We start from the raw sequence: 23,845 nt of genomic DNA on the forward strand, positions 1-23,845 counted from the left end.
ATAATAATAATAATAATAATAATACAATTATTATTATTATTATTAATAATGATAATAATAATACTCATCATCATCATTTCTTTTTCTTCTCTCTTCATCCTTATTTTCATCTGATCTACATATTGGATGGAATTAGATGTTGTTTGCATCTTTGCCTTTTTGCATAAAGAGTTCAACAGAACACTGAGTATTTTCAGTAGAAGAGGAGGAGCTGGTGTTACATTTCCCTAAAGCTGCACTAGAACTAGTTCAGTTTGGTGTTAGTGGTGAACACTGGCACAGACAGTCCACAGAGCAGCATCAGGATGGAAGGGATCTTCATTGGTGTCTTGTGTCTCTCAGGTCAGTGAATTTCACTGTTTGTATGATGTTTAACAGGAAATCTGAATATAGAGATTCATTTGAGTCCTCATACATAACAAAAATAACTGGTTTCATCCTCAGGGTGCCTCACCTTCTCCACATGCCTCCTCCATCAGTACCACTTTGTGTCTGATAGAATGAATTGGACTGAAGCTCAGAGCTACTGCAGAGAGACGTACACAGACCTGGCCACTATTGAAAACACTGAAGAAATGAAGAAACTTAAAGACACAGTTTCCGCTGCTGGTAAAAGCTCTGAGGTTTGGATTGGCCTGTACAGTCATATTGACTGGAAGTGGTCAGATGGGTTCAACCAGAGTGGAGCTGAATATAGGAAGTGGGGTCCTACTGACCCAAACAATCATGAAGCCAATGAGCTCTGTGTGGCCATGGATGAACATGGAAAATGGTTTGATGATCACTGCAATAAACAGAATCCATTTGTCTGCTACAATGGTAATGATGTGCTTTATATTGATCTTTACTACACAACATAATGTATAAGATATGATTTTGAAAACCATTGTGTGATCTCAACAATCCCTCTTCTTTTGTTCTCAAACTTAACTGCAGGAACATTAGAGGATTCTGACTTTGTGCTGGTGGATATAGAAAAGAATTGGACTGAGGCTCAGAGGCACTGCAGAGAACACTACACAGATCTGGTCACTGTGAGGAACGACGTTGACAGAGACAAGATAAAGAACAATATAAAGAACTTGATAAAACCTCTCAGATGGGCATGGATCGGTTTGTACAGAGATCCTCAGATTTACTGGTCCGACGGGAGTAACTACTCATTCAGCTCCTGGTATCAGGGTAAACACGAACTTGGCTCGATGAAAGTCGTATGTGGTGTTGCAGATTTGGAGAAGGGAGGAAACTGGAGGTTATTTTCCTGTGAAGAAAGAAAACCATTTGTCTGCTACAGCATGCGTGGATGGTGCTTCCTTGAGTGAAAGAGAGAGAACACATCCTGACATTAGAAAAACAGTTATTGTCTCAATAGTGATTCTTATAACATTAATGCATTCATGAATATTTGGATGATGTTTGTTCTGTCTATTGTTTCTTTACAGTGAGAGAAACTAGAAATGTCTTGTGATGTACTTGTATGTTATCACGTCATTAATCTGCTCTGTGATGGTTCTTCAAGACAAACTGACACTTTGGAACATTCTGACTCTGTCTGGTTTCAGACTCCTTCACTAATTCTCCTAGTGACTGAGATTTCAGCTCTTAGATCTCAGCAGTTATTTTTGTCAGATTTAAAATCAAAATTACCAAAAAAACTTTCAAATTCACTGGTTTTGGTTTTATGGAAACCCCTGTCTTATAGAAAATAGATTGGTAAGATTAAGTAGATAGAGAAAAAATGTGTCAATTAATAAATGCATCAATAAATATATGTATATGCAACATAAATAAATGACTTATATGTTCTTCTATTTTCTTTTTGATATAAGCAGCACACATTATTAGCTTCATTAAATATAGTGACCAGCAGAGGTCGCTACATGTTACCAAATTCCTTGTATCTACAAACATGACCAGCTAATTCTAACTTTTAATGGACATTTTCCTTCTTGGTAAACCGTGACATGAGGTCATAATGGACAAATCAATTGGCCACGGCAGTATTGATCATCATATTTGCAAGGGGCAGGCTATTTATTTAATCATTAAAATTAAAATGATAATGTTGGATTGCTTTGGAAATGAATACAATAAAAAAATCTATGTAACAATAATGTTTCACTGCTCATTAGAAAACACCTGAGGTACAGAAACATAAAGTAAACAGAACACTTGGTTATATTGTAGTGTTGGTTCTCTGAGTGAAGAGACTACCTCTCCACTCTATTACATATTCTATATGTATGGGGAATGATCCCCCTGCTCTCAAGGTGTGTAGACATTTCTTTTATATACACCAGCTTGCCCGGCCACGCCCTGCAGTTCACCTATAAAACACCTGTTTTGCCGTGATATCCATTGATAGTTTGATTGACACATGTCTCAGAGAGGCCTTAGAGTGGGAGAGAAAGTCTCTTCACTCAGAGAACCAAGGTTACAACGTAACCGAGCATCCTCTGTTGTATCTAGATTATCTCTAAAACATTTTCCATATGAAGGGGCAACTCTTTTAGACACCTTGCAAAGAGACGATACATCCCACAAGCCGGTATTTGACAAATGCACAATTTACAAATGCACACTATTTTCATACCAACCAGGTCAAAGCCCCACAGTACACAAAGGCCAAGCCAGAGAGGCAGCAGGGCTGCAGAGGTTAGTCTTCAAGATGCAACACTGAGCAAAGGAAACAAATATTGGCCCTGCAAGATGCAGAGGTCAAAGTAAACAGGATGGCCACTCTGTCCAGCTTGTGAACACTACAATGACACTCAGTAGAGTGCAAACCTCCACCAAGGCCTATCTGTCCCCATAAATTGAACTAAACTGCACCAAATTGCACACATTCATAAATATCAGTCCCCTAAACATGTCTGTTTTTCATCAAGACCCATGAATCATTTCCCTCAGAAATGAACTGAATTGTTGCCAAACGCCCTATTTCACGTTCTATTTCTAATTCAATTCAAATTCAATTCAATTCAATTTATTTGTATTTGTATTGCGTCAAATCACAACATGTCCTCACTATGTAAAGAGCCTCCAGATAATGTATGCTGTGATATGGACCTATACAAATATAATTAAATTGAATTTAACTTTATATTATCTCTTGGCATTTTACAAAGGAAGACTGAGACCTTATAACATTGTAGCTAAACCCAATAGCTCCCACTATGAGCAGCACTGACGACTGTGGAGAAAAAAAACTCCCTCATTAACTGGAAGAAACCTCTAGAACCAGACTGAGTGTGGGCAACATCTGCCTCGACCGGTTGGGTGAGCGGAGAAAAATGGTGGAAGGGCGGAGAGGTGGGTGGAAAAGAGGAGAGAGAGGGGCGGAGGAGACAGACCTTCTTTCTCTCCTCGTTCTTGAAGTGAAGCTGCAGGACTCCTCTGGACCTGAATGACCCGGCTGTGAAAGCAGACATTCTGAAATCAGCAAGTTTCCAAAATCCACCCTGAAACACCTTCATAGACCCAGGACAGATGTAATACAGAGTTTGATGACATCAAATAACCCTGAGGGAGATGAGTGAATACAAAGAGCTAAACACTTCTCTGCGCTCCCTCTGGATCAGTCACACAACCACAAACCCATAGAGACTGTGTCTGTCCACCGTTCCATTAAATTATGTAAATCAAACAATAACAGAGGGAGAATTCTACACAAAAATCTAATACAAATTAACACAACCTCTGCAACAACTCAAGAAACAAAAACTTTTAAATGTGGTCTTTTAAACATAAGATCGTTATCATCAAAGGTTATTTTAGTTAATGAACTAGTCTCAGATCAAAAAATAGATTTATCGTCCCTCACTGAGACCTGGCTGCATCCCGATGAATATGTCAGCCTAAATCAGTGGTTCTCAAACTTTTTCTGTCATGCCCCACCCGCTCCCCTGCCCAAACAAAATTATGACAAAATTGGCCAAGTTTAACATGTGTATTTACATAACATACACATGAACATTAAATTCACATTACTTTCAGGAATTTCTGATGTGCAAATAAAAAACCTTTTTCAAACAACTTTTTGTGACATTTGCCACTTTTTTCAAAGAATAGTGCAATAACTTTGCTTAAATTCAATTTAATTGAAGTACTTTTGGTGACATTTATCACTACATTCCTCCATCAGTCTGTACTTTTTCAAAAACAGAGAAAAAATAAATTAAATTATAATCACTTTGTTACAACGATGATAAAGCTCAACCAAAAAGAACACATGCATGTGACTGGGGTGTAATGTTTCTAAGTGTCTTCTTAATTTGTTGGGTCTCATACTGTCAGCTGCCAGCCCCGGGGCCTGTGAGTGTGGGGGGGCGGAGCCCCGGGGCCTGTGAGTGTGGGGGGGCGGAGCCCCGGGGCCTGTGAGTGTGGGGGGGCGGAGCCCCGGGGCCTGTGAGTGTGGGGGGGCGGAGCCCCGGGGCCTGTGAGTGTGTTTGTGCGCTGTCTGGGGGCACACACACACACACACACACACACACACACACACACACACACACACATTTCCCGCTCCTGGTATTTCATGCTGGCCTGATACGATGATGATTTAACAAATTAACGTGAACGTGAGTTCACTGTTCGCGAAAAATATGCGCGACATGCACAACACTGTACAGGAGCCGCTGCAGAGCCGCGGGTTGCGACCCCTGGCTACGGCGAAAGAACGATTTGTTTACTGTTCCACCGTTAAAGAGATGCGGACGTCAAAACATTAGTTCCGCCTCACATTTCCCCTCCCGGTCGCGCGCCCCACCTGTTGTGCCACTGGTGGGGCGCAAAGGCACAACTACTCCCCCCCCCAGTTATGTAAATACACACGTTCCCCGAGAATTTGGCCGAGGAGGTGGAGTTGCTGCTGTTTTTAACTCCAGTCTATCAATTAATCCTAAACCTAAACTAAGCTACAACTCATTTGAAAGTCTTGTTCTTGGACTTCCACACCCATCCAAGAAATACCAACAGCCAATCATATTTGCTGTAGTTTACAGTGCTCATGGGGTTTTATTCTGAATTTTTAACGGAATTCCCTGAGGTTTTTATCAAACCTAGTCCAAAAGACAGATAAAATTATTATTGTTGGTGACTTTAATATTCATGTTGACGATAATAATGATAGCCTTAGCGTAGCATTTATTTCAGTACTAGACTCAATTGGTTTCAGTCAGTGTGTACACCAACCTACTCATTGTTGTAACCACACACTTGACCTTGTATTATCATACGGTGTCAAAATTGAACATCTAACGGTACTTCCGCGTAATCCAATTCTATCAGACCATAATTTAATAACCTTAGATTTCTCATGATCAGAATATATGCCACTAATAAAAAACTCATTTTCTAGATGTCTACCTGATAGTGCTGTAGCTACATTTAAGGAAATAATTCCAATTACATTTAAACCCGTATTATCCGTCGATATAACCAACAAATTCTTTAAAAACCCTAGCTCCACTGAGATTGACCATCTCGTCGATAGCTCTGTAAAGTCATTACGATTAACATTAGACTCCATAGCGCCTCTAAAAAAGAAACGTGTAAAACATAGTAAATTATCTCCCTGGTTTAATTCCAAGACACATGAATTAAAACAAGCGTCAAGAAAACTAGAAAGGAAGTGGCGCTCCAGCAACACTGTTGAATATCTCCTAGCCTGGAAAAATTGTGTTAAAGTTTATAAGAAGGCCCTCCACAAAGCAAGAGCTGCCTACTACTCCACACTAATAGAAGAAAATAAAAACAACCCCAGGTTTCTCTTCAGCACTGTAGCCAGGCTGACAGAGAGTCACACCTCCACCGAACCCAGTATTCCTCAATCCCTAAATAGCAATATCTTTATAAATTTCTTTAACGATTAGAAATAAAATCAACCATCTCCTGCCCTCAGTTGGCACTAATACCCTATCAAGAATAGAAATCTCTTTAAACTAGCTGTAATCAAACCCCTTCTCAAAAACTCCACCCTAGACCCGGAGGTTTTAGCCAATTACAGACCGATATCTACTCTCCCCTTCCAGTCCTTGAAAAAGTTATAGCCAATCAGCTGTGCGAGTTTCTCCAGGAAAGTTATGTATATGAAGACTTTCAGTCAGGGTTTAGAGCTCATCACAGCACGGAGACAGCCTCGGCAAAAGTCACTAATGACCTTCTAATAGCTTCAGATCAGGGATTTGTGTCTGTCCTCGTTCTGTTAGATCTTAGTGCAGCATTCAACACTATTAATCATCACATTTTATTACAGAGACTAGAACAGTTAATTAGCATTAAAGGAACCGCCCTGAACTGGTTTAAATCATATTTTTCAGATCGATTCCAATTCGTGCAAATTAATGATGAGTCATCTGTGCGCACCAAAGTTAACCACGGTGTTCCACAGGGCTTTGTGCTCGGCCCAATTTTATTCTCATTATATATGCTTCCACTAGGAAACATTATCTGGACACACTCGGTAAATTTCCACTGCTATGCGGATGACACCCAGTTATACTTGTCAATAAAACCTGAACAATGTAATCAATTAACTAAACTCCAAGCATGTCTCAAGGACATAAAAACCTGGATGACCCGCAGTTTTCTCTTATTAAACTCAGATGAAACAGAGGTTCTAATACTTGGCCCTAAACACCTTAGAGATACATTATCTAATGATACAGCTGCGCTAGACGACATTGCCCTTGCTTCCAATGAAACAGTCAGAAACTTGGGAGTGATCTTCGATCCTGATTTGTCCTTTAATTCTCACTTAAAATAAATTTCTAGGACCGCCTTTTTCCACTTGCGTAATATCTCAAAAATCAGACATGTCCTTTCTCAAAAAGATGCAGAAAAACTAGTCCACGCCTTTGTTACATCCAGACTGGATTATTGTAATTCCTTATTATCAGGCTCCAGCAGTAAGTCGTTAAAGACTCTGCAGCTTGTCCAAAATGCTGCAGCACGTGTCCTGACAAGAACAAAGAAAAGAGACCACATTTCTCCAGTATTAGCTTCGCTACACTGGCTTCCGGTTAAATCTAGAATAGAATTTAAAATTCTCCTCCTCATCTTCAAGGCCCTTAATAATATGGCACCATTATAAGAGCTGATAGTACCTTATCAACCCACTAAAGCACTGCGCTCCCAGAATTCAGGCTTACTTGTCGTCCCTAAAGTCTCTAAAAGTAGAGTAGGGGCCAGAGCTTTCAGCTATCAAGCCCCTCTCCTGTGGAATCATCTCCCACTTTCAGTTCGGGAGGCAGACACCATCTGTACGTTTAAGAGTAGTTAAAACCTTCCTTTACGATAAAGCTTATAGTTAGAGCCGGTCCAGGCTTATCTTAGACCTGCTCTTAGTTATGCTGCTATAGGTCTAGAAGGTCGGGGGACACATGACACTCGGAGCTTCTCTTTCCAGCTTCTCCTTCCTCTTCTCAATCGTTATCACATCAAAGAAATGAATATCTCATCAATACAGATTGAACCTGACGCACTGGTTGCCCTGTTTGGCGGCTCTGTAGATTCTCTTGCACTGCCACATACTGTTCAGCAGACCCTTTTGTTTGGTATGTTAGTAAATTAACATGTGTCAATTGTCGGGGGACATTTGACACATTGGAAGTCTCTTTCCTCCTCTCTTATGTTAGACACTGTCTTCTCTCATGAATGTAGAATATCTGGTTATTTTTTTTAATTCTCTGTTACACAAACCATTTATTGCATTTCTGTCCATCCTGGGAGTGGGATCCCTCAGTTAGTAACAGCTATCTCTGAGGGTTTTTTTCCTCTGTTAAAAGTTTTTTATAACTGACTCTTGTCAGAAGAAGTCAAACCTTGTTTTAAGTAACATTCAAATAAATTCAAATACAATTTTTACACAGTACATTGTACTCAATGTACTGTGTAAAAATTGTATTTGAATGTATTAAGGAAAACCTGCATTTTCCTTAATACATCTTAATACTGCATGTGTTGTGTTCATTGATTCACCGAAGTTTATAAAAAACTTGTTCTGAATAGTTATCTTACTCTTGTGATCAACAACATTGATCTCAAGCCCAATTGATTAATCAATTGGTCTGTTCACATCGGCAGCAAAGCGCAGCGGAGCCACGGCCGGCTCGCGATCTGCCGCGATGGTTTCAGCGTCTGTTCTATTTTTTCCGGTCGTCGCAGGCGAATTGGGCCAGAAAACACACTGAAAATCGATTTTTAAATCCAGCCCAATAAATAGTTGTAGAAATACAGAAATTAACCGGTCAAAGCAAATGGCCGCCCACATTGATTCTGGTTATGCTAGAGGTTTCTTCCTGTATAATATTGTAAGGTCTTCACCTTACTATGTAAAGTGCATTGAGATAATGTATGTTGTGATTTGGTGCTATACAAATAAAATTGAATATAATTGTCAAAATTTATTTTTCAAAGCTTTGTCCTTCATAGAAATGTTAGCACAAAGCGTATCATCACCAGGTTGGGATATGTACTGTATTGATAACCAGTGCAAAATATTATCTTTTGTGGCGTTTCCACTTGTCTCAGTATCAGTATGTCAGTACGCACGCGAGCGCACACACACACACACAAACACACACACACACACACACATGATGCATGATGACTCATGTTGATATTATCTTTTTATTATTTGAGTCAAGTCACCACGTAGATATCAACTGAGTTTAAAGGTCATTTTTATTTTTACTCAAAAACTGATAGTTAAAGATGATTCTGATTTATATTAGAAATGTATGAATAAATAACATTCTAGATGACCTGATAAGATCTGACTTACCAGAAGGGTTGAGTTGTGATGTAACTCAACTTTAAGTCACAGAACAAAAATGATCACATGTTCTGTAGCAACCTGTCTGAGAGTGTGATTCTTAGTCTCAGGTGACCCCTGACATCTGAGACGTCTTTCTAATCTGTAACATTTTGTCTTTTCTGTTAAATCTGTTGGACTCTTTCTCCACCCTTCACCTGATCCTGGAATGCGTGACGAAGGTTTTTTTAGTACTTACGATAAAGCCGTTGCTAAGGTCATTGTGTTTAGGTGTGACTGGCGTGGGCGGAAAAAACATCTCAGATTTGATGTCATAACCACATATATAAAAAACTGCGAGCCCTGTCTTCACAGCCAGTGTGTCTGTGTGCACGTGTTTGTGTTTGTGTCATCAAGACTCCATTGTACATTTAAAAAAAGATTTTTTATAATACATTATCCACACATAGCTTTAAAAAAATCATTCATATAGTCTGCTCATATACAAACATATCAGCATCTAATTATGCAATATATGTTAACTATTGGTTATGTACAAAAAAGGCCTAGATCATCCTAAGCAAAGAATAAGTCTGAAGCATTTTTAATACAATCAGTTCAGAATTTAGAGTAGATTCATTGAAAAAATATGTAAATGCATATGGACGTTTACCAGTGCATATATGCATGACATTTTGCAATGCCGCTTTTTATAGCTTTTTAGAGAAAATGTTTAATTTCATATTTTTGGTTCAGAACTTTTGGAGCTAGGGTCTCAAGAGTGAAAATATAGAAGCTTTCTCTTTTTAGTACGAGGGTATATAAATCCCCCCTCTTCTTGGAGCTTTAACGTGTTCAATGCCAGCACATCTCCGAAAAGGCCACAGGGTGGTTTGCCTTTCCAAAATGTACTGCCACTGGGTTACGTTGGTCCTGCGTCTGGATGCAGCTTCTACGTTTTGCTATCCTTGTTTTTAAAGCTCTTTGTGTTTTTCCTACATATGCTAAACCACATGGGCACTTGATATGAGGTAAATCACATTTTTTGTAGAACAAGAAATGGTGCCTCTCACTTTCATAGTTTGACCTGTTATCGGATGGGTGTATGTAGTACACTTATATGTAAAATTACATTGGGTGCATGCACCACACCGATAATTGCCCTTTGGTGGATCAAGGAAAGAGTGTTTTTTTGTAGGCGTGAGGTCTGATTTTACCATAGGCATAAGAGAAAAAGAGAGAGAGAGAGAGAGAGAGAGAGAGAGAGAGAGAGAGAGAGAGAGAGAGAGAGAGAGAGAGAGAGAGAGAGAGAGAGAGAGAGAGAGAGAGAAAGAGAAAGAGAAAGGACAAAGGAAACACACATTGTTAGTGTAAAGTGTGTCATTTGAAATTTACATTGGTGTGTGTGTGTTCACGTATGTGATTGGTGATTGATTGTGATAGACTTTGGCTTATGGTGGCCAGGGACTTAAAACTGTGCCTCTTTATTGGGGGGATGAAAGATGTTGAGATGGTGGAGGCAACTTAAACTTTTATTGGGTGGTGGTTGAGAAGGCTTGAGATGACAGACTGGGTGGGTTTTGGGAGATTGAAGTTGGAATCCAGAAGTCCGTATTTGAGTCCATTATGCCTCACCCTGTCAAAAGTTCCTATGGATGTCTTCTAAAAAACGCAGGATGTTGTCTTTGGCGGTTCTTCCTTTTCTGTTTTCCCTTTCAATTTTACCCTCTCCAGCAGTGTATTCGAAAAGCAACTTTACTCTATGTATGACATACATCCTGTATCTGCAGCTTCAGATATCTACAATTTAATTCTGACTAGTCACAATCCAAGTTGAAGATATCTTAAAACCGCCTAAATTCCTTATATTAAGTTTCAACTATTTAGTATTTTGTTGTAGATATGATACATTTGAATTATGACCAGACAGAATTAAATCTGAAACTGGAATTAAAGATTATAATATAATATAAAAGTTTGAATTGAATTGTAGATATCTTTAATGAGAAACAACACACACATGAATGACAAAATAGTTTGAATTGTGATATGTCTTTGTAGTTTTGAGTAGCTAAAGAATCAAGGATGTTGTTTAGACAAGTCAGAATTATGTTATATACATCTTATACAAAAATTATTTTCAAAATGACGTTGATATTGTAAAGTTAAATCTGAATAATCAAACTCGGTTAAGGAAAGTTAAAACTGCTTGTCCTGCTGTCTGTGTGAGCAGAGGTGTGTCTGTCTGTCACAATAGTCTCTGTCACTCACAGCAGACAAGCTGCACTGACCTGAATTCAAGAATTCAATTCATTATTTTAGAATAAGTGCACATTGCACAGTAAATGTCTGTGCATGAAATAGTATACATATGGGTACAGTTTAAGTAAACATCAAATATTTCATATTTTTATATAATTATGTTTTTATATCTTTTCAATTAAAGGTATAGGTAGAGGCTCCCTGGTCTTGAATCAAACATGTTTGATATTTACTGTCAGGGACCTAACAGGTAAACCAGAGAGTTTGTTGCTGCAAAACAGTACACACAATGTCGGCCCTCCTTCATGTTTGTCTTCAAATATTTGTATAGCCCATATTCACAAATCATATTAACAAGGTGTGACATCCTCTGCCCTTAACCCTCAACAAGAGTAAGGAAAAACTACTAAAAAACCCTTTTAACAGGGTAAAAAGAAGGTAGAAACCTCAGAGAGAGCCACATGTGAGGGATCCCTCTCCCAGGACGGACTGAAGTGCAATAGATGTCAAGTGTAAAGGAGAACAGAAAAATGAATATTGTGAATGATACACAGTCTCATTATGTAAAATTACACACACACACGTGGTAATGAGCGACCATTTTTACCCATGTGTAACAAAGCCAGGGCATGCTAATGGCATGTTTACATGCTGGCATTAGGGCAAATACAGCTCACACACAGTGATCTTGTTAGCACAGCTCACTCAGTTGTCCTTAAACTCAGCAAAACTGCCAAAGTACGTTTTAAATTCACTCTATATTAACCACAATAAGAAATAAAATATCCACAAACCTTGTGCCCTTATCAGCCAGGTGCTAGACAAACTGTCCACTGCCGCCATCAGGATCCACCATCAGCGGCCACCTCGATCGTGGTTCACTACCATTATCAGATGCCAACACGATACAGGATCCACCATTATTATCACGATCAGCCAGCACGATACAGAATCCGCCATACTGGATCCACCATTACGATCTCTGATACGTGATCCACCATCATAATCCACAATGTGGCCACAGCTGCGGCCCTGGATCTGCGGACGATAAGGCAAAGGGACTCCGGGGAAGAAGTCAAGTCAGTAACATGTATTGATGAGATATGAATTACTTTGATGTGATAAGGATTGAGAAGAGGAAGGAGAAGCTGGAAAGAGAAGCTCTGTGTGTCATGTGTCCCCCGACCTTCTAGACCTATAGCAGCATAACTAAGAGCAGGTCTAAGACAAACCTGGACCGGCTCTAACTATAAGCTTTATCGTAAAGGAAGGTTTTAAGCCTACTCTTAAACGTACAGATGGTGTCTGCCTCCCGAACTGAAAGTGGGAGATGATTCCACAGGAGAGGAGCTTGATAGCTGAAAGCTCTGGCTCCTACTCTACTTTTAGAGACTTTAGGGACGACAAGTAAGCCTGAATTCTGGGAGCGCAGTGCTCTAGTGGGTTGATAAGGTACTATCAGCTCTTTAAGGTATAAAGAGCTTTCATTGCTACACCGATGACGTCCAGCTCTACATCTCCAATACAGTAAATCCATCATCACTGCTACTCACTCCCCCCTGACAAACAGCCTCACTGACATTAAACTGTGACAAATTGGACATAATCCTCATTGGTCCCAAATCCTTCACTAAAAACAGTCACAGCTTCTGCCTCACTATCGACAACTCCACTCTCTCCCTCCCCACACATCCGCAACCTCGAAGTCTTGTTTGACAGCAACCTCTCTTTTGAACATCACGTTAACCAAATCACCAGAACTTCCTTTTTCCACCTTAAAAACATAGCCTGTCTCCACCCTCACTCTCCTCCTCTGCTGCTGAAACTCTGATCCATGCCTTCATCACCTCCAGAATTGACTATTGCAATAGCATTCTCTATGGCACATCATCCAAAATACTTGATAAACTACAGCACATCCAGAACTCCGCTGCTCACCTGCTCACCCACTCCCAATCCCATGACCACATCACCCCTGTTCTCCAGAATCTCCACTGACTCCCTGTCCAACATCGCATCGAAAACAAAGTCCTTCTCCTCACCCACAAAGCCCTCCATAATCAGGCCCCCTCCTACCTCACCGACCTCCTCCATCACCACACTCCATCTCGTCAGGTCCGCTCCTCGCCAAACTCCTCTCCCATCCACTAAGGACCAAGCACCGTACGTGGGGCGACAGAGCCTTCTCCGTAGCCGCCCCCTCCCTCTGGAACTCTCTTGCCAAACCGCCATCCGTGACTGCACTGACCTTACCATGTTCAAAACTCGAATCAAAACTCACCATTTTAGAATTGCTTTCAATGTGAATGTTTGATATGTGCTCTATGTTTATATTGTGCTACTTTTTATGCTAAACTTTTAATGTTGTAAAATGTCTTTGAGTATCATGAAAAGTGCTCTAAATAATTTTTTTATTATTATTATAATTATTATAGATATGGGTCATACTGACCTCCTCTCCCTTTTCCTCCATGGCCACGACCTTGTCCTTTTCCTCTGCCTCCCCTCTGACTTGGACCTGTGAAAGCTGATAACATTGTCAGCTGGGCGTTGTCAGTCTTGTCCTGGTGATGATTCTGCTGCTGATCAAGAAAGCTAGAAAGGAAGTGGCGCTCCAGCAACCGTGTTGAATATCTCCTAGACTGGAAGAATAGTGTTAAAGCATATAAGAAGACCCTCCACAAATCAAGAGCTGCCTACTACTCCACTCTAATAGAAGAAAATAAAAACAACCCCAGGTTTCTCTTCAGCACTGTAGCCAGGCTGACAGAGAGTCACACCTCCACCAAACCCAGTATTCCTCAATCCCTAAATAGCAATATCTTTATGACCTTCTTTAATGATAACTATTAGAAATCAAATCAACCATCTCCTGCCCTCAATTGGCACTAATACCCTATCAAGAACAGAAATCTCAGAAACAGCTGAGAATCCTACCAATTATTTAGACAGCTTCTCTCTGATCACCCTTGATCAGCTGACCAAAATAATCTCATGTTCTAAACCAACAACTTGTATCTTAGATCCCATTCCTACAAAATGACTGAAAGAAATTCTGCCCCTAATTGATAGTACGTTACTGAACACAATCAATCTGTCATTATCATCAGGATATGTACCACAGTCCTTTAAACTAGCTGTAATCAAACCCCTTCTCAAAAGATCCACCCTGGACCCGGAGGTTTTAGCCAATTACAGACAAATATCCAACCTCCCCTTCCTGTCTAAAATCCTTGAAAAATTTGTAGCCAATCAGCTGTGTGAGTTTCTCCAGGAAAGTAATGTATATGAAGACTTTCAGTCTGGGTTTAGAGCTAATCACAGCACGGAGACAGCCTCGGCAAAAGTCACTAATGACCTTCTAATAGCTTCAGATCAGGGATTTGTGTCTGTCCTCGTTCTGTTAGATCTTAGTGCAGCATTTGACACAATTGACCATAATATTTTATTACAGAGACTAGAACAGTTAATTAGCATTAAAGGAACCGCCCTGAACTGGTTTAAATCCTATTTTTCAGATCGATTCCAATTTGTGCCTTTAATTCTCACTTAAAATAAATCTCTAGGACCGCCTTTTTCCACTTGCGTAATATCTCAAAAATCAGACATGTCCTTTCTCAAAAAGATGCAGAAAAACTAGTCCACGTCTTTGTTACATCCAGACTTGATTATTGTAATTCCTTATTATCAGGCTCCAGCAGTAAGTCGTTAAAGACTCTGCAGCTTGTCCAAAATGCTGCAGCACGTGTCCTGACAAGAACAAAGAAAAGAGACCACATTTCTCCTGTATTAGCTTCGCTACACTGGCTTCCGGTTAAATCTAGAATAGAATTTAAAATTCTCCTCCTCACCTTCAAGGCCCTTAACAATATGGCACCATTATACCTCAAAGAGCTGATAGTACATTATCAACCCACTAGAGCACTGCGCTCCCAGAATTCAGGCTTACTTGTCATCCCTAAAGTCTCTAAAAGTAGAGTAGGAGCCAGAGCTTTCAGCTATCAAGCTCCTCTCCTGTGGAATCATCTCCCACTTTCAGTTCGGGAGGCAGACACCATCTGTACGTTTAAGAGTAGTTAAAACCTTCCTTTTTGATAAAGCTTATAGTTAGAGCCGGTCCAGGCTTGTCTTAGACCTGCTCTTAGTTATGCTGCTATAGGTCTAGAAGGTCGGGGGACACATGACACACAGAGCTTCTCTTTCCAGCTTCTCCTTCCTCTTCTCAATCGTTATCACATCAAAGAAATTCATATCTCATCAATACATGTTACTGACTTGACTTCTTCCCTGGAGTCCCTTTGCCTTATCGTCCACAGATCCAGGGCCGCAGCTGTGGCCACATCGTGGATTATGATCTGTGGATCGTGTATCAGAGATCGTAATGGTGGATCCAGTATAGCGGATTCTGTATCGTGCTGGCTGATTGTGATAATAATGGCGGATCCTTTATCGTGTTGGCATCTGATAATGGTGGTGGACCACGATCGAGGTGGCAGCTGATGATGGATCCTAATGGCGGCAGTGGACAATGACTGTGGACTATAGTGGCATCCGATCTTGATGGTAGATCACGATTGTGGTGGCTGCTGACCATAGACTATGATTACAACAAGACTGCTTGATATATAATATTTCTCCTCAGATACTCGACTATTACTGACAATAATCCATCAATTCATTGACCTTCAGTTATGCTACAAAGTGTTTATTCTAATCAATGCTGCAAATACCCTTATCTTGCTGATGTTCTTGTCACAACCTCAGTCAGCTCATAACATTTTCATTTTCTGTTATCTTGTTTTTCATGTACTAATTCTCATGTCATTTCAGAATTCAGCCACTCCCCCCTGCTCTGCATCACCTCTTCCCACGGATCTCATTACCTGCCCCACCCCCTGACTCACCTGCTTTCCATCAGTCATCAGTCACCCAGTGAATATATACCGGCCCATTTCCTCTGTTCTTTATCAGATCGTCTAGTGTGTTTTTCCTAGCTTGCCAGCGTTATCCCTTGTTTCACTCTTCTACCTGATCACTGCTCTGACCTACCTTTTGGACCCTGGATTCCCTTTTGCCTGCTCCCTATCGGATTTGCTTGCTATCTCTGACTGTCTGCCTGGTTTTTTACCCCTGATCATTCCATTAAACCAGAACTCTTGTTATTCCCTAAACCTGCTCAAGTGTCGTGCTTTTGGGTTCACGTTTGCCATTTTGCGCATCCTGACAGTTCTACTTTACACTTGACATCCATTGCACTTCTGTCCGTCCTGGGAGAGGGATCCCTCACATGTGGCTCTCTCTGAGGTTTCTATGTTCTTTTTACCCTGTTAAAAGGGTTTTTTAGTAGGTTTCCCTTACTCTTGTTGAGGGTTAAGAGCAGAGGATGTCACATCTGGTTAAAGACCTATGAGGCAATTTGTGATTTGTGAATATGGGCTATACAAATAAAATGTTATTGATTGATTGATTGATGTCTGCGTCTTACTACCTGTGGTGGAATCAGGGTGTTGTCCACCTCATCGCTCATCATCGCTAGCGCCTCCTTCCGCCTGGTGAGATGGTTGTGGAGGTGGGGGGACTGATGGCTGTCCTCCTTGATCTGGTGGAGATTGATGTTGTTGTTGCACTGGTACTGGAGCATAGGGAGGAGGAGGAGGAGCGGAGTCCAGATCCAGATTCACATATTTTTTCTTTTTTTCTTTTTTTTTACACAGAAAGACAGGGATACTATTGTGTTTGTGTATGTACTTGTTGAGTTTCTTGTGTGCTCTGTGTTTGTTGTACTCTCAGTCTCTATCTTTCCCTTTTCTCTGCCCCCCGCACACACATACTGTACTCTGCAGCTTGTCCAAAATGCTGCAGCACGTGTCCTGACAAGAACACATACTCTATTCCGTTACTCTGTCCTCTGCACACACATACTGTAAGCTTTCTTTTTGCTTGAAATGGTTTACTTTCTTTTTTACATTTTCAAGTTGTCTTTTACTACAACTTCCTTTTTCGGGGAATCCCAATTTAACCTACTCAGTCATTTGTTTTAATAAATGTGGTAGAATTGGGGTCTTTCACCGGTCTCATTCTGGTCCATTTACAATCTCTCTGGTAAACACAGCTGAAAGTCACGTTATGTTTGGATACCGCTATAGAAGACCAGCCACATATTTACAGTCGGTTACAACAGTCGGCCAATGTAGGAGTAACGTCCCGAGTTACAGCACGGAGTTTCACAACGAAGTTTCAATACGGAGTAACGTCTACTATTCTGAAATAAAGCCAAAATATCTCAGATACGAATGCTGTGATCTTGTAATTTGGAGCCAGAGTGATTCTCATCTGTCATCATGATGTTTCTCCCCATTTTTATTATATTGAAAAAGTAATTAAAAATAGCAACTATACCTATAATAACATATACATAACAATAAAAAACGTGACAGAAACCTTATTTGAGAAAAACTTCTATGATGTGAATTTTGTCTTTCTAGTTTGCTCCATGTCCCATCTGCTAAGGTGGACATTTGGTTGGATGTAAATGGTAAACGGATGAAATTTAAATTTTACTTTTCTAGTCTCGTATATGTGCACATTAATCTCTTTTGTCATCCTGTCTGTTTTTTCCTTTTTTATAGGTACACGTGGTTCACCTGTCTGTGACATAAAAGCTCACCTGTCTGTATGTCTGTGTTGCTCAGGCTGCTGATGTTGACAAACAAATAAACCGAACAAGCTGTGGCTAAATAATGTAAATGTCTTAATGACCCACATGTAGGAGTTATTTATTTATTTATTTATTACTGGACATTCTAAATAGTTGAGCTCAGCTGTCACATATCTAATGTCTTAATTTGCTTTGGGAGGCATTTTTTGCCTGGACTGATGGTCATATTTTGATTTTGAACAACCACATATTAGCTAACATTTATCCCCACAATAAAAATGAATGTCAACTGATGTTTTTGTCCTGTCATTGTGTGTAAGGATCATTTAAACTAGCACTGCTAGGCTGCAGTAGGTCAACTGTGCCTAATACAGAATGACAGTAAGGGCTGTCAGGTCATACTTGTATACGTGTGATATGCCTTTGCTTGGAGTCCATCGATGACAGTCCATTAATTTTGATGGTCTACAGAAGACACGGATGCCTAATAAAAGGCTTGAGTCACTGTATGTTTAGTCAGACGGTAATATTGGTTTTGCATGATTACGGCAAAACCTTTTCAATGTACAGTACATGCTGAAAAGGTGTGTCCATGTGATCAAAGTATTCTGTTTATAACACAATAAACTTTATTATGTCTTAAAGTACAAGTTTTTATTCAGAATAAAGTGTTTGATGGGCATCCCCACCCAACCTGTGAACTGCTGAGAGGTCAGAAGGCACACACACACACACACAGGCTCAGATATGCATCCACAAAGTCACATCCACAGAGAACACACCCTGTCCCTATCACTCATAGTTACTCATTTACACATTTTTGCAACATCAAGTGAGGCAGCAATTCAGCATCCACACCACCCACCCAACACATCCACCTTGTTTTCCACACAGCACTCCCCTGACCCATCCGAGCCCTCTATATAGAGCTCTGTTCTTGTCTCTGCTGTCTTTTTCTCATCTAACTAATGGTTAGCCATGGACACATTACCATTTCAAATTTTGCTCTTATGGATGTGTGGCTGCAGAGCAGGCTGGGCACAGCACAGGTAAGTCAGTCCCCTAGGATGGTATAATAAATAAATACTAAATTAATTCATAATTTAAGATAAATCTAATTATGTAAACTATTTCTTAGACTTACTTAATGTCAATTTTTTTTGCTTTTTTTAGTTTTTGGAGACTTAACTGTACTTACTTTTAGAGAAAGGTTACAGGGTCACAATGTGATGTAGTATGTGGTCTTGGTTGGTAAACACAGGATCACATCTTTTTTAATTACGTAATATCATTCATTGTTATGTCATCTAACAGTAGTTCATGTAAATCTACACTTTATATTTCATGTAAATTTATATTCTTATACTCTGGACTTAACTCGATTCTTAAACTTTTTCAAATAAATTCAACCGTGGTAATATTTATATATTGATGTCTAAAGTGAGCAACTTGTGGCGCAGGATGATGAGCAGGTTATTCATGAACCAAAAGGTTGATGGTTTGATCCCTGCTCCTCCAGTATGCATGCCGATGTGTCCTTAAGCAAGACACTGATCACTGTCGTGTCAGAATGCGAATTATGTGTAATAGAAAAAGCAATGCATAGAGAAGTGCTCTGTAAATTTGTGAAAATCACTTTGAGTGGTTATTAAGACTAGATAAGTCTTAACTGTACTTACTTTTAGAGAAAGGTTACAGGGTCACAATGTGAAATAGTATGTGGCCTTGGTTAGATAGACCAGATAAGTCTTTACAAGTTGGTTTACCATTTGTTTTCATGGCCATTTTACGTGTCTGCACCTTACTATAACTTTGAACTCACCTTTAACTTGAATCTTGCCCTATGTCTTCTTATCTTTTACAGTCTGCAGAACCCACAAAGAGAAGATGGTAGGTTGTGTTGATCATCCAAGAAATTGTTTGACTCTTCAAAACACATTCAAATCAAACCCAAATCAGAACCAATAAAACAACAATAGAATAAGAGAAGATACATCCAAAATGAAAGAATAGTAAGAGCCACCCAGTAAGCTTAAGATGAGTCCACAAATCAAACCCTTTGGCATACAATAGGCAAAACAGGCTAAAAACAAATAAGTAAAAGACTTAGACACACTTATTAAATGGCTGACTAATTTAATAGTTAAGTTAAGTTATTTTGATTTAAGCTGGGAATGCACTGTTTCTATTACATTGTCATTGAGATGATGTGGACTTTACCTCTGTACAGCTCCTTATCTTCACTATCCATGATAAACAAACACTTTCACAATTTGCTATGTGTGTGTGTTTATATATGTATATAAAATATATTTCATATATGTATATACATATATATTTATAGAGACAGAGAGACAGCGAGAGATGTAGATGTAGATACAGATATAGCTATAAATGTGTCTCAGGTTACCTGAATACACTGTTTGACCGGAAGGGTACACTCTGACCAAGCCCCATATCACAGAGAAAACACACATGTATCACTTTCACATCACAATAACCACCAATTAGTGGTAAACGACATGATATTGCATCGACATGACATGGAATTGCTGCTCTTCACCCCTAAGCCTGTAATATCCATTTGTCTGTGTCTGTGTGTTGTGTTTGTGTTTCTCCAGCTGAAGTGCTGACTTCCTGTGACTTTAACCAGGACAGTCACCCATTCTGCAGGTTCATACAGGACACCGCAGACAATAGTGACTGGACCCGACATAAAGGTCGAACCCCAACAGAGGGAACCGGACCAAGCGGAGACTACCCTGATGGAAGTCAGTCCTGAACTTGTGGTTTAAAACAAATATTTCCTTTCTGTACATTTACTTTATTGACTAGGCCATGATTAAGGTGAATTTCGATTTCTAGGGTGGATACACTGAATTCTGATTTGGGATCAAATGTCACAGATGCTGTCTATTTCTGTCTGCAGATGGATTCTTCATCTACCATGAGTGTGACAATGTTGCAAATATGCAGAAAGCTCGTCTGCTGAGCCCAGCCCTCTCATCATCGGCCTCTCAGATCTGTGTCCAGTTTCGATACTACATGTACGGCTCAGATGATCAGAATGTGTTAAGGGTTCTGGTCAAGAGGCTCAATGCAGAGGAAGAGGTCTGGAAAAAGACCGGAATCCAGAGTCCGTCTTGGCTGAAGAGCTCCATCACTGTGTCCAAACCTGGTAGTCAGAGCGTCACTGTAAGTGTCATTGTAGATGTTGCTTTAAAAATAAAGAATGGAGACTTACAGTATAGCTGACGGTGGCAAAGGGGGCAACTAACATCCGTAAGGTTATTTGGTCGAGAAGAAAAATTAGTTGAAAAATGTTATAGTTCATTTAGAATTTACTATTAAAGTGTGGAATCTTGACAAAGTTCCTAAATAGCATACAGTCTATAGACAGATGCACTTCATTTAAGTCTGAAACTGTTTATCATTACATCAACTTAAAAAAATATATACTTTTCCTATATTCAATTGTTTGCAGTTGTGCTAACATCGAGAATCACACATCTGCAGTGCTTTGACAGAAACTGAATTGTTTATTTTCCTAAATAATTTGGAGAATTGGAGGGAAACAAATATTTTACTGAAATATCTTGTAGCATTAATTCTCATGCGTACAGTTGCTTTTTCATTATATTCTGACACTGGTATAAAATACAAATTCTGTCATCAGAATTTAAACATTGAGATACAGCTACAGAATAACAAAAACCTTTTCCACATCCACTGTAATGCCAGTCCAATACACAATTAATATGTGGTTTGATCCCAGTCTCCTTAGTCTAGGGTTAGGGTTAGACTAGAAGAGTGGAATATAAAACAGTCAACTTACCATTTACCATCTCTTATGTTCATATGTAAAAATACTTGTTATTGCTATTGATAATACATATTACAACAGTATGACAACAAAGCAATTGACAATAGTCAAGGTTTCATCTAAGTGTAGTGCAAATTTTAAACAATTTCCACATTTCCCAAAAACTGGCAAAAAGAAAATGTGAATGAAGGCATGTTCAAGGTGCTCCTTCCACACAGGTTTGCAACCTGAGAAGTGACTATGAGCATTAATCTTGTGGCTTTAGGGTGATTTATTTTCTCTCTGTGTCTCTAGATCGTGTTAGAAGCTCAGAGAGGCTTCTCCTCTTCCTGTGATTCAGCTTTGGACAACATTGTTATTACTGAAGGAGCATGTCCCTGTGAGTTTTCACACACGCACACACACATGCACACACAACAAATATTGCTGTCTCACCGATTGATCGTTTTGTCCACAGCTTGTGTTTCTGGCTGCGATTTCGACTCTCTTGGTGACCTGTGTGGGTGGACAACACAAACTGAGAATAATGATGTGTTTGGCTTTGAGCAGTGGGTTGGACCAACAGACACTCCTGGCACCGGACCTGATGATGACTTCTCCAAACCTGGAAGTAAGGGGTTCTTTTATAAGTCTGTTTGGAAAACCCTTCTTTTTTTTAAATACTCCAGAGCAGCAGCAGTCATTGAAGACTAAAGTACAGATATCTTTATATTTATTGAAAAGAAAATGCAGAAAATCAATTTTTAATTTTCTCCTGCATGTTTACATGGTATTTATGTCTTGTCGAACACGGCAGCTGTGACCACACGCAATATATCTTCAGGTTATCTGTCTGTCCATTTCATTCTCATGAATTCAATACCTGAATATCTCTGGAATGTCTCAAGAGTCTATCTTCAATATGGCATACACTTTCACTCGGATTCAAACACTTGATTTTGGAAGTCAAAATTACTGTAGCCAAACATGTTTCTGGCCATAACTCAAGAATTAATGCTCCGAAAAATCTCTAATTGGATAGAATGATAGTGATTATAGTTTAGATAAAACAGGTCCAGCTCTTTCTCATTCACATTTTCTTTTTGCCAGTTTTTTGGAAATGTGGAAATTGTTTAAAATTTGCACTACACTTAAATGAAACCTTGATATTGACAATTGCTTTGTTGTCATACTGTCGTAATAGGTATTTGCAATAGCAATAACAGGTAATTTATATATGAACATAAGGGATGGTAAACATATTTTGCAAAACATATTTCTTTCCATTATTCAAACAGAACAGAAGGGGAGATTGTGAATTTGTTTTCCTGTAATATGAAAAGCTGTAGATGCTTTCAAGCATTCGGTGGTAATTCTAGTCTCAAAACCATCTTGTACTAAAATAAAGTTGGGCAAAAATCTAATTGTGATGTGTTACTTTCTGCCGTAATACATAGAATAAGACAACTGAAGAAAAAAAAAAAGGTTAAATTTACCATTCTCAATTTTTGCCCTTTGGTTGTTAAATGCAATTTACGTACATTATTGCAATCTTTTTATTTTGTTATTTTATTCTGAATGGCATTTATTTTTTGAACATTCAATTTGTAGTTGGTGCCTACATGTTGATGGATTCTTCCGAGGCCATCCCTCAAGTCAGTTCGCAGATCAGAAGTCCTCTATTGACCCCCTACTCAGGATGTGTGGAACTCTTCTTCCACTACTACCTGTATGGCACCAGCACCACCATGCAGCTCACTGTCCACACCATCACCGAAAGTAAAAGACAACATTTATCATTATTTGCATAGATAGAAAGAAATAAAAACAAGAAAAGCATGAACGTTTTTCTTTATACACAGATGGAAACGTTGGACCAACTCTTTTTACCAGGACGGGCAACCAGGGTCAAGGCTGGAAGCCTGCAGAAGTCCAGTACCTGGGAACTGCTGCTATTCAGGTAAATATTAGTGCTAAGTTTGTCTCATTATATCTGTATGTGTGTCCACACAGGTTTACACCAACTAACTAATAAATGAATACATTTTTTGTACATGTATTCCAGTTTGTAATTGTGGGTACCTTTGGAGAAACTCCTGAGACAGATATTGCCATTGATGCTGTGTGTATCATGGCCTGCAAAGGTGAGAAACTGACCAGAGAATTCAAGTTACTCTCTGCACCACCAGAAACACAAATTGGTCAACAGATTTTTATATTTATATTTATTTTTCATTTATAGCTCAGCCAACAACTCCTCTTCCACCAACTACGGCAAAACCAACAACTATAGGACAAACTACGGCAAAACCAACAACTCCAGGGCCAACTACACCAAAACCAACAATTCCTGGACCCACTACGCCAAAAC

The 23,845-nt window shown here is 39.5% G+C and overlaps 2 protein-coding genes across 2 annotated transcripts in view; both read left to right on the forward strand.

Moving 5' to 3' along the window:
* The first annotated feature begins 206 nt into the window (after window positions 1-206).
* LOC117751748 (lymphocyte antigen 75-like) lies at window positions 207-1,777 on the forward strand. The gene is made up of 3 exons (XM_034568629.1): window positions 207-342; window positions 445-819; window positions 937-1,777. The coding sequence occupies exons 1-3, from the start codon at window positions 306-308 to the stop codon at window positions 1,320-1,322; spliced, it is 798 nt and encodes a 265-aa protein (XP_034424520.1). The 5' UTR covers window positions 207-305; the 3' UTR covers window positions 1,323-1,777.
* An 11,116-nt stretch (window positions 1,778-12,893) lies between these two features.
* zanl (zonadhesin, like) overlaps window positions 12,894-23,845 on the forward strand; it is a 41,591-nt gene continuing 30,639 nt past the window's right edge. Inside the window, exons 1-9 of the mRNA XM_034569344.1 lie at window positions 12,894-13,177; window positions 19,537-19,562; window positions 20,294-20,443; window positions 20,602-20,867; window positions 21,790-21,874; window positions 21,953-22,105; window positions 23,086-23,253; window positions 23,337-23,434; window positions 23,540-23,612. Coding sequence (XP_034425235.1) covers window positions 12,894-13,177; window positions 19,537-19,562; window positions 20,294-20,443; window positions 20,602-20,867; window positions 21,790-21,874; window positions 21,953-22,105; window positions 23,086-23,253; window positions 23,337-23,434; window positions 23,540-23,612 — 1,303 coding nt within the window. The remainder of the gene's footprint in view (window positions 13,178-19,536; window positions 19,563-20,293; window positions 20,444-20,601; window positions 20,868-21,789; window positions 21,875-21,952; window positions 22,106-23,085; window positions 23,254-23,336; window positions 23,435-23,539; window positions 23,613-23,845) is intronic.

This window comes from Hippoglossus hippoglossus, chromosome 18 (genome assembly GCF_009819705.1).
Source record: "Hippoglossus hippoglossus isolate fHipHip1 chromosome 18, fHipHip1.pri, whole genome shotgun sequence".
Taxonomy (NCBI): domain Eukaryota; kingdom Metazoa; phylum Chordata; class Actinopteri; order Pleuronectiformes; family Pleuronectidae; genus Hippoglossus; species Hippoglossus hippoglossus.

Bases quoted from the DNA above. Each gene is read 5' to 3' on its own strand.
- LOC117751748 (XM_034568629.1), top strand. From the start codon at position 306: ATGGAAGGGATCTTCATTGGTGTCTTGTGTCTCTCAG. The intron at 343-444 runs GTCAGTGAATTT...TTTCATCCTCAG, and splicing joins TGGTGTCTTGTGTCTCTCAG to GGTGCCTCACCTTCTCCACA. The intron at 820-936 runs GTAATGATGTGC...ACTTAACTGCAG, and splicing joins TCCATTTGTCTGCTACAATG to GAACATTAGAGGATTCTGAC.